The sequence below is a fragment of the Syngnathus acus genome, chromosome 1 (genome assembly GCF_901709675.1).
Source record: "Syngnathus acus chromosome 1, fSynAcu1.2, whole genome shotgun sequence".
NCBI lineage: Eukaryota > Metazoa > Chordata > Actinopteri > Syngnathiformes > Syngnathidae > Syngnathus > Syngnathus acus.
In genome coordinates, this window is record NC_051087.1 from 6,165,618 (window position 1) to 6,184,190 (window position 18,573).

The 18,573-nt window shown below is 40.8% G+C and overlaps 1 protein-coding gene across 18 annotated transcripts in view; it reads left to right on the top strand.

The window, feature by feature from the left end:
• Positions 1-18,573, top strand: part of ank2a (ankyrin 2a, neuronal) — a 60,054-nt gene that overhangs the window by 32,430 nt on the left and 9,051 nt on the right. For 17 of the 18 annotated variants that reach the window (XM_037255788.1, XM_037255883.1, XM_037255856.1 and 14 more), the window contains 6 exons: positions 459-8,312; positions 8,796-8,873; positions 9,016-9,147; positions 9,580-9,720; positions 9,828-10,038; positions 10,394-10,472. In XM_037255788.1, the coding sequence (XP_037111683.1) occupies positions 459-8,312; positions 8,796-8,873; positions 9,016-9,147; positions 9,580-9,720; positions 9,828-10,038; positions 10,394-10,472 (8,495 nt within the window). The remainder of the gene's footprint in view (positions 1-458; positions 8,313-8,795; positions 8,874-9,015; positions 9,148-9,579; positions 9,721-9,827; positions 10,039-10,393; positions 10,473-18,573) is intronic. The other variant, XM_037255826.1, reaches the window with a different exon arrangement.

Genomic DNA, 18,573 nt, shown 5'->3' on the forward strand with positions numbered 1-18,573 from the left:
GAGATTTTTGTTTGTTGGTTCTTCATCCCTGTCCTTTTGTTCTATACAGTGTTTGGTTATTTTCTTTGTTGTTTGTTTTTGTTCTGTTTGCCAATTTCATTTCTGTTTCATTTCATTTCTTCTCATGTTAATTAGGACACTGCTATTATTTTCTATTGTTATTAAAGGCATTCAAGCTCCTTATCAAGTACTTCTCTTGGCTTTGCTTTTGCTATCCGCTGTTTTACTCGTCTAAAACTCTTTTGGATCACTTTTTTCCTGTTTTTTGGTCTTTTTCCCCACCTTTTGGTCTATGAAGACTTCCTTTTCTCTGTCTTTTTCGTCCTTCCATGATCTCTGAACTCAGTCTGGATTTTAACAGCATTGTCTTGATCAAAGTTTTCTGATGTCTCTCTTCCCCACTTCATTTGTCCCTTGTCATTTACCCTTTTTGGTTGATGAACCTTTTTTAACTGAAGATGATGAATCTGAATCAATGGAGACTTTCTCACTGAAAACGAGTCAACCTCTGGACCCTGCCACCCTTGCGAGCCCAGATCTTCTCTCCGACATGTCAGACATAAAAATTCCTGCTTCAAATTCTGAGCAATTAGACCACATAAAAATTTTGGAAGGTGATGGTTCTGCGTGGAATGAAAAAAAGGAAACTCTTGCCATCTATGAACTCCAAGACAGGCGTGGAAAAGTTGGAGGGATTCAGAGTAACCAGATTACTAACACTCAAGAGGAATTGCGAGAGGATAGTGCAAGAAAACCAAAGAGGTTGTCCAGTTTTGAGTCACATGAAGAAAGGAATGTTGAGAAGACGGGCACTTTAAGCAGACTCACCACAGATGGAGACGTGGCATGTATGGAGTCAAACCTTGGCATAGACAAAGAAATGGAATCCCCATTGATGTCTGATTCTCAGAAGGAGGTTGTCCAAGAATCTATTGAACAGTTTATTGTGAAATCTGATGGTAAACAAAGGCCCCCTGACATCAAAAAACCTATTAGGAGGAAGCTACGAGACAGAGATCGGTCTGGATATAGTAGCTCCGAAGGAGAGATGGAAAGGGTGAGCTCTGAGGAGTCTTTAGATGGTGATGCTGTTCTGAATGAGAGTGGCCTTGTTTTCACACCAGCGATAGATCCGCCAGCTTCTCCTCGTGTGGTTGAAACACCCATAGGATCAATAAAAGATCGGGTTAAAGCCTTACAAAGCAAAGTTGAAGAGGATGAAGGCCAAAAACACTCTCCAGTACAAATATCAAGATCGTCCCTGACAAAATCAAAAATGGAGAGTGAAATGCCACAGCTCCCCAGCGTTCCCAAATCCCCCAGATCTCAAACAGAAAGATTAGAAGAGACTATGTCTGTTAAGGAGCTGATGAAAGCATTCCAGACTGGCCAGGACCCTTCAAAAAATAAATCAGGGCTTTTTGAGCACAAAGCATTGGCATCTTGTGATTCCACACAAAAAAGTGAACTCGCGGATTTTGAAGCGAAAAAGGGGACTGACCAAAGTCCCCAATCACCACCAAAACCTAAAACTCAGCAGCTCAGAGTTCCTCAGCATGAGAATGACTTTCAGAGAAGTGACAAATCTGACACTGGAAATCTGAAAACAGGAATACTTAAAGATACCTCTAAAGAATCACTACTGATTTCAGATGCAAATGTTGGAAAGATGGTCACATTTTGTGATGAGAGAGAAATTCACATAGGCAGAAAGTCAACAGAGCCTTTTGAAAAGCAAAGTATGTCTGTTAAGGAGCTAACGGGAGCATTCCAGTTTGGGAACAATCCTTCAAAAAGTCAAGATAGACTTTTTGAGTACAATTCCATTGCTTCTCCAAGAATTGCGGTACCGGAAGGAGTCGCTCCCAAAGATGCCGCGAGCACACAACAGAAATCTCACATTCAAACTACAAATTACAAGTCCCCTGATGCACCAGATGTTTGTCTGAAAAACAAGGTAGACACTGCTGATACAATTCATCCTGACAAGGGGATGACTACTCCTCAGAAAGAACTATTAACGGGGACAAGCTGGGGAATGATCCAAGTTGAAGAGCAAACCATCAGCACCCGTATGACTTTATCTGAAGATTTGCAGATAAGCCCTGACCGCAGGCCTTCTGAGGACTTCAGTGCTGACATAAAGGCTGAGCTCGAAGAAAGTCCCGAGTACCAGTTATTCAAGCAAACATCTACAGCCTTAGATGTGAGGTTTCAACCGGAGAGATCAGATGAGGAAAATTTGGTTGATAGATTACCAATCTGCAGTTCATTCACAGAAACTATTTCTCATCCTGATAATCAAATGATTGATGAAGGATTTGCATTCACCCATCAGATGAACAATTATAATGAAGTTAAAGAAATCACAGTTGAAGAACCACTACTGGAAGAAGTCCACATTAGTAGGAAAACAGATAAACAGGCATGCACTTCAGCAAAAGATACGTCAGGCTTGGTGTCTTTAATGAAAACCGACATGCATCAGTGTCTGGAAACTCCACTTGTAACAGATCAACCCCTACAAGAGAGTATCAATGAGGATGAATTTGAACAAATTATTCTGGTAAAAGGAACAGAAAAATATCTACACCCACTTGCTTCTGATGTGGCTGGATTTGGAACGGAACAGAAACATTTCAAAGAAACTTTCATACCAGAAGACAGAACTAGGACACCTCGTTCCAGTTTGGGAGATGAATATGAAGGACATGCAGTGGCTCTTGAGGTCATCAATAATAATGAAGACACCACAACAGATGAACCGCGACTTGAAGAAGTCCATATTGACAGGAAAAAAGATAACCAGGCATTCGCATCAGTGAAAGATATGTCAGGGTTGGTGTCCAGAATGAAAACGGACATGGATCAATGTCTCGAATCTGGTCCCGTAACAGATCAACCCCAACAAGAGGATATCGTCGAAGAATATTTTAAGCAAACTATCCGGACAAAGGGAAAAGAAACAGACATTCACACATTCACCTCTGAAGACAAATATTTTGAAGAAACCGATGTAAGCGAAGACAGAAATAAGACACCTCGTTCCAGTTTGGGAGATGACTATGATGACTATGATGAATATTCAGCGGCCTCTCAGATTAACAATTACGAAATCATAATGGACGAACCATCACTTGAAGAAGTCCATGTTGGCAAGAAAATCAATAACCAGGGACGCACAGCAATGAGAGATATGTCAGGTTTGGCATCCTTAATGAAAAATTACTTGGATCAAAGTCTCGAAACGTTTGAACCAGAGCAACCACCACAAGAGAATATAATTGATGAACATTTTCAACAAATTATACTAACAAAGGAAATGGAGAAAGATATTCACCCATTTGCTTCTGATGAGGCTGTGTTTGGCACAGAACATGAACATTTCGAAGAAACTGAAAAAAGAGAAGATAGAAATAAGACACCTCGTTCCAGTTTAGGAGATGACGATGAGGAACTTACAGTGGTCTCTCATGTGAACACTTTTAATGAAGAAATCCCAATAGATGAACCACGACTTGAAGAAGTTCATATTGGCAAGAAAACCAAGGACCAGGCACCCGCAGCAATGAAAGATATGTCAGGTTTGACGTCCTTAATTAAAAATGACTTGGATCAAAGTCTAGAAGCAACGTTTGAACAATATCAACCACCACAAGAGAGTATAATTGAGGAACATTTTGAACAAATGATACAAACAAAGGAAATGGAGAAAGATATTCACCCATTTGCTTCTGATGAGGCTGTGTTCGGCACAGAATATGAACATTTCGAAGAAAGTGAAAAAAGAGAAGATAGAAATAAGACACCTCATTCCAGTTTAGGAGACGACTATGAGGAACTTACAGTGGTCTCTCATGTGAACACTTTTAATGAAGCAATCCCAATAGATGAACCACGACTTGAAGAAGTTCATATTGGCAAGAAAACCAAGGACCAGGCACCCACACCAGTGAAGGATATGTCAGGTTTGGCATCCTTAATGAAAAATGACTTGGATCAAAGTCTAGAAACAACGTTTGAACAATATCAACCACCACAAGAGAACATAATGGAAGAACATTTTGAGCAGATTATACTACAAAAGGGAATGGAGAAATACGTTCGCCCATTTGATTCTGATGAGGCTGTGTCTCACACAGAACATGAACATTTCAAAGAAACTGATATGAGAGAAGAAATAAATAAAACACCTTGTTCCAGTTTGGCAGATGAGGATGATGATGATGATGATGAAGAACTTATTGTGGCACCTCAAATGAACAATGATGATGAAGAAATCACATTTGAGGAGCCACGACTTGAGGAAGTTCATATTGGCAAGAAAACCAAGGACCAGGCACCCACAGCAATGAAAGATATGTCAGGTTTGGCATTCTTAATGAAAGATGATTTGGATCAAAGTCTAGAAACAGGGTTTGTACCAGATCACCCACCACAAGAAAACATAATCGAGGAAAATTTTGAGGAGATTATACTACAAAAGGGAATAGAGAAATACATTCGCCCATTTGATTCTGATGAGGCTGTGTTCAGCACAGAGTATGAACATTTCGAAGAAACTGAAAAAAGAGAAGATAGAAATAAGACACCTTGTTCCAGTTTGGCAGATGATGATGATGAAGAACTTATTGTGGCACCTCAAATGAACAATGATGATGAAGAAATCACATTTGAGGAGCCACAACTTGAGGAAGTTCGTATTGGCAAGAAAACCAAGGACCAGGCACCCACAGCAATGAAGGATATGTCAGGTTTGGCATCCTTAATGAAAAATGACTTGGATCAAAGTCTAGAATCAAGGTTTCAGCCAGATCACCCACCACAAGAGAATATAATTGAGGAACATTTTGAACAAATTATACTGACAAAGGAGAAAGACACTCACCCATTTGATTCTGATGAGGCTGTGTTCGGCACAGAATTGAAACATTTTGAAGAAACTGATATAAGAGAAGAAATAAATAAAACACCTCATTCCAGTTTGGGAGTTGATGATGAACTTATTGTGGCCCCTCAAATGAACAATGATAATGAAGAAATAAAATTTCAGGAGTCACTACTTGAAGAAATTCACATTGGCAAGAAAACCAAGGAGCAGGCATCCACAGCAATGAAAGATATGTCAGGTTTGGCGTCCCTAATGAAAAATGACTTGGCTCAAAGTCTAGAAACAACGTTTGAACAATATCAACCACCACAAGTGGATATAATTGAAGAACATTTTGAACAGCTTATCTTAAAGGGAAAAGAGAAAGGCATTCACCTGTTTGTGTCTGATAAAGGAACAATTAGCGCAGAAGAGAAACATTTTGCCATACCAGAAGACAAAAATAGGACACCACGTTCCAGTTTGGGAGAAGAATTTCCAGTGGCCCATGAAGAAATCCTAACAGGTGAATCATTATTTCAAGAAGTCCACATTGACAAGGAAACAGATTACCAGCCATCTGCAACAGTGAAAGATATGTCAGGGATGGTGTCCATGATGAAAAAGGACATGGATCAATGTTTCGAATCTGGTCCTGTAACAGATCAACCCCAACAAGAGGAGATCATTGAGGAACATTTTAAACAAACTATCCTAATCAAGGAAAAAGAGAAAGACATACAAACACTCGCTTCTAATGAGGCTGGATTTGACACAGAACCGAAGTATTTCGAAGAAACTGAGTTCAGAGAAGAAAGAAATAAGACTCCTCGTTCCAGTTTGGGAGATGACGATGAAGAACTTACAGTAGCCCCTCAGATGAGCAATGATAATCAAGAAATCACAATTTATGAACCATTACTTAAAGAAGTACATATTGCGAGAAAACCCAAAAAACTGACACCCACAGCAAAGAAAGATATGTCAGGTTTGGTGTCAATACTGAAAAACAACTTGGATCACAGTCTGGAAACAAGATCGCTATCAGTGGCCCCTGACATGAACAATGAGAATGAAGAAATCACAATTGATGAACAACTATTTGAAGAAGTCTACATCGGAAAGAAAATCGATAACCAGGCTGCCACAGCAGTGAAAGATATGTCAGGATTGGCCTCCCTAATGACAACTGACTTGCATCAGTGTCTTGAAAGAAAATTTGATGAACAACCACAACGACAGGTTACTGAGGAAATGTTTGAACAAGTTAACTTAGCAAAGGAAAAAAAGACGGACATTGATTCATTTGTTTCTGATGAAGTGGAATCGTCTTATGAGGAGACACTTGAAAATACTAACAAGCAAAACTACGGTGAAAGTCCTGTGGAATTCACAAATCCATTTGAAATATTGAGTGAATGGCCGCAAAGGCCAGTTGATCTCAATAACCTTGACACTGTCGGTTTTGATGAACCTGTTCAAGAGCATTATCAACAAGACTCTCTGGAGGCAAGTCCAGTCATGGAAGATATATCTTCCAGGAAATCCCCTGATTCCATCGAGCCAAGTCCTTCTAGGGAATCTCCTTGTCCAGACTCTTTAGAAGGAAGCCCCACTCAATCATACAGCACTGGAGACAGGGCATTGCCAGCCAAGGCAGCTGTTTACGAAGATTATGCATCACAACTTAAAGCATGTTTTGCTTTTGACACAAATATAAGCAAAGATGACAATGAATCAGAATGTGTCACGGAAATGGAAGGTGACGAAACTCCCTCTTTCCATGACGATGAAAAAGAGACAATCAATCAATTCACCCCAGAAGAGGAGATGTTTAAAATGGCTGCAAAGATCAAAACCTTTGATGAAATCGAACAAGAAGCTAAAACAAAAAGAGATACATCCCCATATGCACCCTCATGGACAAGTGATCATGAGGATGTTGAGCTTGACAAACAAATCGGCCCAGCTATGCCATTTTCGTTCCAAGATTCACCAGAAAAATCTTTTGAAAAAACAGTTGAAGAAACCGATATTGATTCAAGTCATAGTATGCACGAAGAGAGAGAAGAATTTGAGTCGCAAATAAGCACAGAGTTTCAAGGAAGTGAAAAGTCTCTACAAATCTATGAAGAAAGCCCATCTGATGGTGACCCACAACCACATAACAAGGATAATCTACTGCAAGGAATTGTTGAACCTTCGACAGTAGTGTGTGCTAAAGAAACCCAATATTTTACATCAAGTTTTGATGATTCTGTAGCCTACAATGAACGGGCTGATGAACAAAGGGATTATGATCATGCAGAGGACAGCGAACTTCATCAATCACCTGCTCAATCACCAAGTGATGACCAAACCCCTGAACAATTTCAATATGAAGAAGGAAAGCTATTTGAAATGACGAGAGGAGGAGCAATTGATCTGACAAGAAGTTTTGATGAAGAGGTTGAAGGATATGGATTTTTTCAAGTAGAGGGGCATCAAGTGGATGAAGTTTCAGAGGAGACTGAGGATGAGCAAAGCACCATGCCAAAATTTGACGATGATGATTCAGTTGGTGAGGAAATTCCACAGAAGCCAACAAAGCAAATTTTTCCTATTCCCAAACCCAGAACTCTTCTAACACCCTCGTGTGAGAAGTCAAAGAGTGACAAGCACATTTCTGAAGCTGATCTTGGTAGCTCAACAGAAGTTCAGCTCGGTTCCCCAACAGAATTGGAGAAGCTAACCATTATTGAAGGTGATGACAAAAGACCTATTGGCCTTAGCGTAAACTATCCTGACTCCACAATCGCTGTCAATGAGTCAAGCACAAACATGGCTACATTAGAATACCAAAAGCAGAGTTGTGATTTATTATACTCCTCTGCAGATGAGGATGAGGAAGATCAGTGCTCAGTCATTGAAATGTCTTTTTCAGGTTCACAGGCTATTGTCAATCAAGGCGGCATAACAAAGGAGGATAGTCAAATAAAACTGGACAGAGCTCAAAAGTACTCTGAGCATGATTTGGGTAGCAAAACAGAAGACCTGGCCATGATTCGCAGAACAAGATCTGAGACAGATGGTGCTCCAAGCAAAACCTCGGGTAAAAACAACAGGAGTTGTTCTGACAGTGCTCAACCCACATATGAATCTAGCCTTACCTCAGCTCTTCCCTCAACAAAACACGTGAAAGAAATCCATTTCTCTAAGACTGAAGAATCCTCTATTTCTTTGGATACTGACGACATCAGCAGCTCAAGTCACAAGAGTCCCGATTCTGTCATCTTTACGTACGACATTCCAACATCGAGCAGTTTACATTTGGATCCTTTGACGGCTGTGCAACCGTCTTCTGGTACAGCAGATGTGTTTGAATCTAGGCCTACCTGGGATGACACGGTGGAAAATCAGATGCGGAGAATCACCGATGAACAAACTCCACAATGCATGGCAGGTATGGCCAGGTCTAAACGAGCTTTTGCTTTCCTAGTTCTTCTCCATGGCAACAAGAACTCTTTTCTTCTTTGTAAGAGCATTCTGACATCACGTGTGTGCATGTTGTGACATTTTTGCATGTTGGTGAGTTTTTTGTTCATCTCATCTGTGTCTCTGTCCTATCTCAAGATTGAATGGTCATGTTGGTTTTAGTTAACAATCTTATGTTGATGCACACTATTGGTATCTCTGATACTAATTTAGCTTCCTAATATTACTAAGTTTCATCTGCTGATCTTATTTTGGAAACTCTTTAGAGTGATGAATCCAACCTTTATCTTTTCATCAATGTCAACATTACATTTCCACATTTGATTTCAGGTGTGTTACAATAGCCATAGTCTTAGGAAAATGACACTTGTAGATGTATTTAGCAAATTCAGCAAAATATGTGTACAGTGACATTGAAAAATATTTTCATTTTACTGTGGTGGTATTTTAGTGGATTGGCAGGATGATGCTGACAGGAAAGAGGAGACATTATCTATCATTGCAGATCTCCTTGGCTTCAGCTGGACTGGTAAGCTGTCCTTTGCTCAATGATTGAAGCAAAATCTTTCTTCCTAATGCTGATATTTATGTATAACACTGAAATATATGTTATTATTTTGTCAGCAAAACATGTGTATATATTTTCAATATTTGTATTTTGTTGTCCCCAGAGCTGGCAAGAGAACTGGAATTCAATGAGGATGATATCCAATTAGTTAGAACACAGAATCCCAATTCACTTCAAGAACAAAGCCATGCCTTACTTCAACATTGGGTTGAACGGGAAGGCAAACATGCCACAGGTACATATTGTTTCAGCTTTGTTTGAAAAGACAGACTAGAGAGAAGGTGAAGGAAGGGCAGGGTGTGTTTTCAGTGAACACACCCCCTCATTCTATATACTTATTCTATATACCGTAATTTTCGGACTATAAGTCGCACCGGAGTATAAGTCGCACCAGCCATAAAATGCCCAAAAAAGTGAAAAAAAACCATATATATGTATATAAATCGCTCCTGAGTATAAGTCGCCCCCCCACCCAAACTATGAAAAAAACCGCGACTTATAGTCCGAAAATTACGGTATATATATATTTAACAAGCTTGTTAAAACTGTAAAACCTTTTATTTTCATTTCACTGGGACTTTGTCTTTAATGATTTTCAATTCACATACTGTATATATACAACACATATACTGAACACGCTGATAATCTTTGTGAAATAATTCCACAGAAGATTGCCTGATTAAGAGACTGACCAAGATCAATCGAATGGATATTGTTCATCTAATTGAAACCCAGATGAACAAGTCAACTCAAGAACAAACCTCAAGAACATATGCAGAGATTGAGAAGACATTGGACCATAGTGAAGGTAGCTTTTGGAGATCTTTTTTTCTGTCAAAGGCTTTTCAATTTAGTATACTAAATAAGTGTGTTTGTTATTATGTACGTGTGTAACTATATTAATTGCTTTTCCAGTGTCAATGGCTTTGTCTTCAGTGCAAGAAGATGTGGACAGCCCCAGAATTGTGAGAAGGGTTGAATCAGATCGCAAACCTCCCCCAGCTGTTTCTGAAGAGGACCTCTCTGTAGCTTCTCTACTTGACATTCCTTCATGGGCAGAGCCTGCTGGACAGACCCATTCAGAGAGCATGCATGGGGACCTTTTGGAGGAGCTTGAGATCTCACAGTAAATTGGCAATTTTATTTTTCTGATTTCTAAATATAAGGTGGATATCTGCGTGGATAAATTTAGCTAATTATGAAATCATTTATTATTTTGAGAATAAGAAAATTATTATTGTTATTTAACGTTCAATGAAAATGCTGAAAAGGAGCTACCAATTAGCTCATTTTGGAACGGATCGTCAAAAAATAAAGACTCACTGAATAAACTGCACTGGCATTTTATGCAAGTTAATTATGTTTTACTGTACGTAAAAATGTTTTTTGTGCTAATGTGTGTTTGACAGTTATACAGTTTAGGGATTTTACATATATTTTGAAAGCTTAATTTGTGACTATGTCTACTTTCTGTTTTGCAGTGAACTCAACCCTAACCTGTGGACTTCAGATGATGTAATTTCACATGAACATGCACGCTATGTCAACTTAGAAGAGCAAGTAAGTACGCTCCCCATCAAAACAGAAGCTGCAATGGAGAGCAAAGCAACTCGAGTTTATGTTGGGTACAAAGTGAAAGACCAGCAAATTTCCTGCAATACTCGGTTCTCCAAGCCGTTTCATGGTAGTGATCAATGCCAAGTCAAGGAGAAAGGCAACCAAAACATCTCTGGGACTTTGAATGCTAACAAGAATCAGTGGTCACCTGAAACTTTAAAGTTGCCATCATCTGGATCTATCAGTGACATTAGTCTGATCTTATCTGAGTCAGACCAAGCTGAGACTGACTTTGAAGAAATTCATGAAAATTATATTTCACAGATTAGCACTCTAAAACTCCCCACAGGAAGATTGAAAGGAACCTCTGGTCCTACCGGGTTTGCTTCACCAAAGATTCACCAAGAAACTCTCAAGATAACTGAAGATAACACAGATACAGATACAGATAGAAACAATGAAGTCTTACAGAAGTGTCTTGATGAATTTGAAGTCCCGCTCATCAAAGAATTCCCTGGTCATCCCAAGAGCCCATGGGGCCATAACGTGAACATGGGCTATGATCCATTTACATCAAGCAATGGAAACCCAAAAACCCAAGTTAATAATGTTGGGTTTCAGGATAACATATACTTCATTGATGATGATGATGTCCTGACAGTGGCATCCACTGTTGCTCCAGCCAAGTACCAACTAATGGATGATAGTAAGAACACTCATATGGCATGTGACTCAACAGATAGTTCTGATATTCGTAGTTCAGTGAGTCCAAACGCTGAGAAATGCAGGGCAAAGACGGTCTCTTCCAGCCTTTATCTGCCGATCTTTACACGACAGACATCTGACTATGATGAAACGTCTTCCACATCTATAGATTATGACACTTGCGTTCCTGAGAAGTGTTTCTCACCAGCAGAATTTTGGACATTAAGTGAGACTTTACCCAGACTGTCATCACCCGAATCTGTCATGTCAATCAGTGATTACAGGGCAATGTCTCCTGACTCTCCTCTCAGCAGAAGGAAGGGTTTTACGACAGACCTTCCTGTAATGGATGTTAGTTGGGCTCTCTATTCAAGCTCTTATAAATGTACTTCACCCGAACTGAAAATTATTGAAAATATTACAGACCCCAATCCTAATGTGTGTGAAAGTAGGCCACAATTTGGTGGAACAGATAAACCTGTAGAGAACTTTGTCTCTCGAGTTGCAGAACACAGTTCATCTCTACCTGACAGTGTACTTATCCAGCAAGACTTTCCGAGTTTGTCTTCAAACATTCTCCCTTTCAAGTGTTTGCATGAAGTAACTTCTTTCAATAGAAATGCTTTGCATGGTTTAGGCACAATTAATCCTGACTATAAATTGTCAGATATGGATTGGCGTCCCTCTTCACCACAATCTCAGACTTCTCAGCACAGCTTCTCATTCCTTGAGCTCTTGCACTCTGAATCAACCCGTTCCCAACTTATGAGTCAGTATTGTGATTATTTTTTACAGTATTCAGGCGATACTCAACCCTTACCTCAAATGACACAAGACCAAACAGAACCAACCAATATTAGAACTTTCGAAACAAAATTCTCCTTAGGTCATATTTATCCACAAGATGACAATTACAAAACGTCAAATGCGTTTTTGTCTCAAGATGTAGCACATTCAAGACAAAACTCAGATCTCCAGTATTACGCAAATGCGCCCGCATCACAGAAGACTGAATGTTATGATGAGAACGACCTCAATGCAGAAAAGCCTGAATCACTGCAAAGAATCAGAGAAGTAATGATTGATAAAGTAGGGAGAGAAAGTGTTAATGGAAAACAAATGTCGATTCAATCTCGTCCTCAAGACCTTGAGGAAAGCAAAAATACATGGGAATCCTATCTTGATTATTGGTTTTCCAAGTTGGCACCTCAACCTCATGTCTTACAACCATCAACATATGACCCCGAGCCTTGTATATCAGATTTAAGAAAAAACACAGTAGAAAATAATCAAAATAAAGATTCTGTAGAATCTAGTTTGATGAAACAATCAACAGAAGTAAATATTTATTCAGAACACAAATTACACAGACCATCAATGGAGATGGCTACCAGTTTATCACAAATACAATCAAAGAAACCAGTTATCTTTAACTTGGTGGAAAGACCAAAGTACACTTTAGAGTTTCAAAAAGATAAAACAATGACAATATGCAAAGGAACACCTTCCGATGTTGAGGATTTGGTCCAAGGCAAGTTGCAAGAATATCCGGTAACATCCTCGACAGAGGTAGGAGTATCAATTATAAATAGTTTTCTATGTTCTGAATTGATTGAACAAGAAAAAGACAAACATTGCAACTTTTTCTTAAACTACAATGGAGATAATCTACAACCAAGAAACGAACACTCAGACCTTTCTCTCAAACATAGTTTTGAAAACAGCGAACCAAAAATACACTACTCCTGTTCTTCAGAAAAAGAAGCTTTCAGAAAAGACACTGAAGTTTCTTTAATCTTAGGTCAGCCTCAGTCATGCGCCCGACCTTTTACATATGCAGATGTCGTCCGTGGCTTCACACGAGAAAAACCAGCAGATGCCACGGCGTTTGAGTCCAGGCCTATATTACTAATGACTGATTCCTTTGATGAGTTTTCTGACTTCTCCACAACTGAGTTGGCCATCGAGGGGAGACCATATTCTCCAGAGTCTTTAGCGTCCCTCTGTGAACTCACAGCTCTTTCTCCTGACTCACCTGTTCCACAATTTGACATAGCCCAAATTGAGAATCATGGCATTGACCGAAGGTCATACACACCCCAGTCAAGTGTTTCAGATTGGGAGGGTCGTGATTTCTGTCTCAGCAATCTTTTTGATGAGACCAGACCACTTTCTCCACAGTCTGTTTCATCAGACATGGAACTACATCTCCTATTTAGCAAAAGAGCATTGTCTCATGATTCTGTTTCTTCAGATCTAGACACTGCACTTCTTAGGGACTGGCCGCAGGACTTTAGAGCATCCTCCCCAGAATCTGTGGCATCAGTTAAGAAATGTTTATATAGTCCCAACCTACAACATTGTAACTATTACTTAAGGTATTCCGAGGATAGGCCAGATTCCTCGCTGTCATCTTTGTCTGATGTCGAGTATTCAGAACTAAGTATCAAGGATCTCTTTGATGACAGTAGGCCAGAATCACCAGATTCGGTATCGTCAGAAAATTTCAGAACAGAAACTAAAGTCTCTTTACTTTTAGGCCAGCCTCAGTCATGTGCACGACCTTTTACATATGCAGATGTTGTCCGTGGCCTTACACGAGAGAAACCAGCAGATGCCACAGCGTTTGAGTCCAGGCCTATATTACTAATGACTGATTCCTATGATGAGTTGTCTGACTCCTCCATTGGTGAGTTGGCCATCGGGGAGAGATCATATTCTCCAGATTCTTTAGCGTCTCTCTGTGAACTCACGGTTCTTTCTCCTGACTCACCTGTTCCACAATTTGACATAGCCCAAATTGAGAATCATGGCATTGAGCAAAGGTCATACACAACCCAGTCAAGTGTTTCAGATTGGGAGGGTCGTGATATCTGTCTCACCAATCTTTTTGATGAGACCAGACCACTTTCTCCACAGTCCGTTTCATCAGACATGGAACTAGATCTCTTATTTAGCAACAGAGCGTTGTCTCCAGATTCTGTTTCTTCAGATCTGGACACTGCACTTCTTACGGACTGGCTGCTGGACTTCAGAGCATCCTCCCCAGAATCTGTGGCATCAGTTAAGAAATGTTTATATGGTCCCAACCTACAACATTGTAACTATTACTTAAGGTATTCCGAGGATAGGCCAGATTCCTCACTGTCATTTTTGTCTGATGTTGAGTATTCAGAACTATGTATCAAGGATCTCTTTGATGACAGCAGGCCAGAATCACCAGATTCAGTATCGTCAGAAAACTTTAGAACAGAAACTAAGGTTTCTTTAATTATAGACCAGCCTCAGTCATGTGCAGGACCTTTTACATATGCAGATGTCGTCCGTGGCTTCACACAAGAAAAACCAGCAGATGCTATGTATAATATCACAGCGTTTGAGTCCAGGCCTGTATTCCTAATGACTGATTCCTTTGATGAGTTGTCTGACTCCTCCATATCTGAGTTGGCCATCGGGGAGAGACCATATTCTCCAGAGTCTGTAGCGTCTCTCTGTGAACTCACGGCTCTTTCTCCTGACTCACCTGTTCCACAATTTGACATAGCCCAAATTGAGAATCATGGCCTATGCATTGACCAAAGGTCATACACACCCCAGTCAAGCGTTTCAGATTGGGAGGGTCGTGATTTCTGTCTTACCAATCTTTTTGATGAGACCAGACCACTTTCACCTCAGTCTGTTTCATCAGACATGGAACTAGATCTCTTATTTAGTGACAGAGCATTGTCTCTTTCTTTAGTGTTAGGCCAGCCTCAGTCATGTGCACGACCTTTTACATATGCAGATGTGGTCCGTGGCTTCACAGAAGAAAACCCAGCAGATGCCACGGCATTTGAGTCCAGGCCTATATTACTAATGACTGATTCCTTTGATGAGTTTTCTGACTCCTCCACAACTGAGTTGGCGATCGGGGAGAGACCATATTCTCCAGAGTCTGTAGCATCTCTTTGTGAACTCACGACTCTTTCTCCTGACTCACCTGTTCCACAATTTGACATAGTCCAAATTGAGAATCAAGGCCAATGCATTGACCAAAGGTCATACACACCCCAGTCAAGTGTCTCAGATTGGGAGGGTCGTGATTTCTGCCTCATCAATCTTTTTGATGAGACCAGCCCACTTTCTCCACAGTCTGTTTCATCAGACATGGAACTAGATCTCCTATTTAGTAACAGAGCATTGTCTCCAGATTCTGTTTCTTCAGATCTGGACACTACACTTCTTAGAGACTCGCTGCTGGACTTTAGAGCATCCTCTCCAGAATCTGTGGCATCAGTTAAGAAATGTTCATTTAGTCCCGACCTACAACATTGTAACTATTACTTAAGGTATTCCGAGGATAGGCCAGTTTCCCCGCTGTCATCATTGTCTGATGTCGAGTATTCACAACTATGTATCAAGGATCTCTTTGATGACAGCAGGCCAGAATCACCAGATTCGGTATCGTCAGAAAATTTCAGAACAGAAACTAATGTTTCTTTACTTTTAGGCCAGCCTCAGTCATGTGCACGGCCTTTTACATATGCAGATGTTGTCCGTGGCTTCACACAAGAAAAAACACCAGATGCCATGTATATTGTCGCAGTGTTTGAGTCCAGGCCCATATTACTAATGACTGATTCCTTTGATGAGTTTTCTGACTCCTCCACAACTGAGTTGGCCATCGGGGAGAGACCATATTCTCCAGAGTCTATAGCCTCTCTCTGTGAACTCGCTGCTCTTTCTCCTGACTCACCTGTTCCACAATTTGACATAGCCCAAATTGAGAATCAAGGCCAATGCATTGACCAAAGGTCATACACACCCCAGTCAAGTGTCTCAGATTGGGAGGGTCGTGATTTCTGTCTCAGCAATCTTTTCGATGAGACCAGACCACTTTCTCCACAGTCTGTTTCATCAGACATGGAACTAGATCTCCTATTTAGTAACAGAGCATTGTCTCCTGGTTCTGTTTCTTCAGATCTAGACACTGCACTTCTTGGGGCCTGGCTGCTGGACTTTAGAGCGTCCTCCCCAGAATCTGTGGCATCAGTTAAGAAATGTTCATATTGTCCCGACCTACAACATTGCAACTATTACTTAAGGTATTCCGAGGATAGGCCAAATTCCCCGCTGTCATCTTTGTCTGATGTCGAACATTCAGAACTATGTATCAAGGATCTCTTTGATGACAGCAGGCCAGAATCACCAGATTTGGTATCGTCAGAAAGTTTTAGAACAGAAACTAAAGTTTATTTAATGTTAGGCCAGCCTCAGTCATGTGCAGGACCATTAACATATGCCGATGTCGTCCGTGGCTTCACACAAGAAAAACCAGCAGATGCCATCTATAATGTCACAGTGTTTGAGTCCAGACCTATATTACTAATGACTGATTCCTTTGATGAGTTGTCTGACTCCTCCATTTCTGAGTTGGACATCGGGGAGAGACCATATTCTCCAGAGTCTGTCGCGTCTCTCTGTGAATTCACGGCTCTTTCTCCTGACTCACCTGTTCCACAATTTGACATAGCCCAAATTGAGAATCATGGCATTGAGCAAAGGTCATACACACCCCAGTCAAGTGCTTCAGATTGGGAGGGTCGTGATTTGTGTCTCATCAACCTATTTGATGAGACCAGACCACTTTCTCCACAATCTGTTTCATCAGACATGGAACTAGATCTCTTATTTAGTGACAGAGCATTGTCTCTTTCTGTAGTGTTAGACCAGCCTCAGTCATGTGCACGACCTTTTACATATGCAGATGTGGTCCGTGGCTTCACAGAAGAAAACCCAGCAGATGCCACGGCGTTTGAGTCCAGGCCTATATTACTAATGACTGATTCCTTTGATAAGTTGTCAGATTTCTCCACAACTGAGTTGGCCATCGGGGAGAGACCATATTCTCCAGAGTCTTTAGCGTCTCTCTGTGAACTCACGGGTCTTTCTCCTGACTCACCTGTTCCACAATTTGACATAGCCCAAATTGAGTATCATGGCATTGACCAAAGGTCATACACACCCCAGTCAAGTGTTTCAGATTGGGAGGGTTGTGATTTCTGTCTCATCAACCTATTTGATGAGACCAGACCACTTTCTCCACAATCTGTTTCATCAGACATGGAACTAGATCTCTTATTTAGTGACAGAGCATTGTCTCCAGATTCTGTTTCTTCAGATCTGGACACTGCACTTCTTAGGGACTGGCTGCTGGACTTTAGAGCATCCTCCCGAGAGTCTGTGGCATCAGTTAAGAAATGTTCATTTAGTCCCGACCTACAACATTGTAACTATTACTTAAGGTATTCCGAGGATAGGCCAGTTTCCCCGCTGTCATCATTGTCTGATGTCGAGTATTCAGAACTATGTGCCAAAGATCTCTTTGATGACAATAGGCCAGAATCACCAGATTCGGTATCGTCAGAAAATTTCAGAACAGAAACTAATGTTTCTTTACTTTTAGGCCAGCCTCAGTCATGTGCACGGCCTTTTACATATGCAGATGTTGTCCGTGGCCTTACACGAGAAAAACCAGCAGATGCCACGGCGTTTGAGTCCAGGCCTATATTACTAATGACTGATTCCTTTGATGAGTTGTCTGACTCCTCCATTTCTGAGTTGGACATCGGGGAGAGACCATATTCTCCAGAGTCTGTAGCGTCTCTCTGTGAATTCACGGCTCTTTCTCCTGACTCACCTGTTCCACAATTTGACATAGCCCAAATTGAGAATCATGGCATTGAGCAAAGGTCATACACACCCCAGTCAAGTGTTTCAGATTGGGAGGGTCGTGATTTGTGTCTCACCAATCTTTTTGATGAGACCAGACCACTTTCTCCACAGTCTGTTTCATCAGACATGGAACTAGATATCCTTTTTAGTAACAGAGCATTGTCTCCAGAGTCTGTTTCTTCAGATCTGGACACTACACTTCTTAGAGGCTGGCTGCTGGACTTTAGAGCATCCTCCCCAGAATCTGTGGCATCAGTTAAGAAATGTTCATTTAGTCCCGACTTACAACATTGTAACTATTACTTAAGGTATTCCGAGGATAGGCCAGTTTCCCCGCTGTCATCATTGTCTGATGTTGAGTATTCACAACTATGTATCAAGGATCTCTTTGATGACAGCAGGCCAGAATCACCAGATTCGGTTTCGTCAGAAAATTTCAGAAGAGAAACTAAAGTTTCTTTACTTTTAGGCCAGCCTCAGTCATGTGCACGGCCTTTTACATATGCAGATGTCGTCCGTGGCTTCACACAAGAAAAACCACCAGATGCCATGTATAATGTCACAGTGTTTGAGTCCAGGCCCATATTACTAATGACCGATTCCTTTGATGAGTTTTCTGACTCCTCCACAACTAAGTTGGCCATCGGGGAGAGACCATATTCTCCAGAGTCTGTAGCGTCTCTCT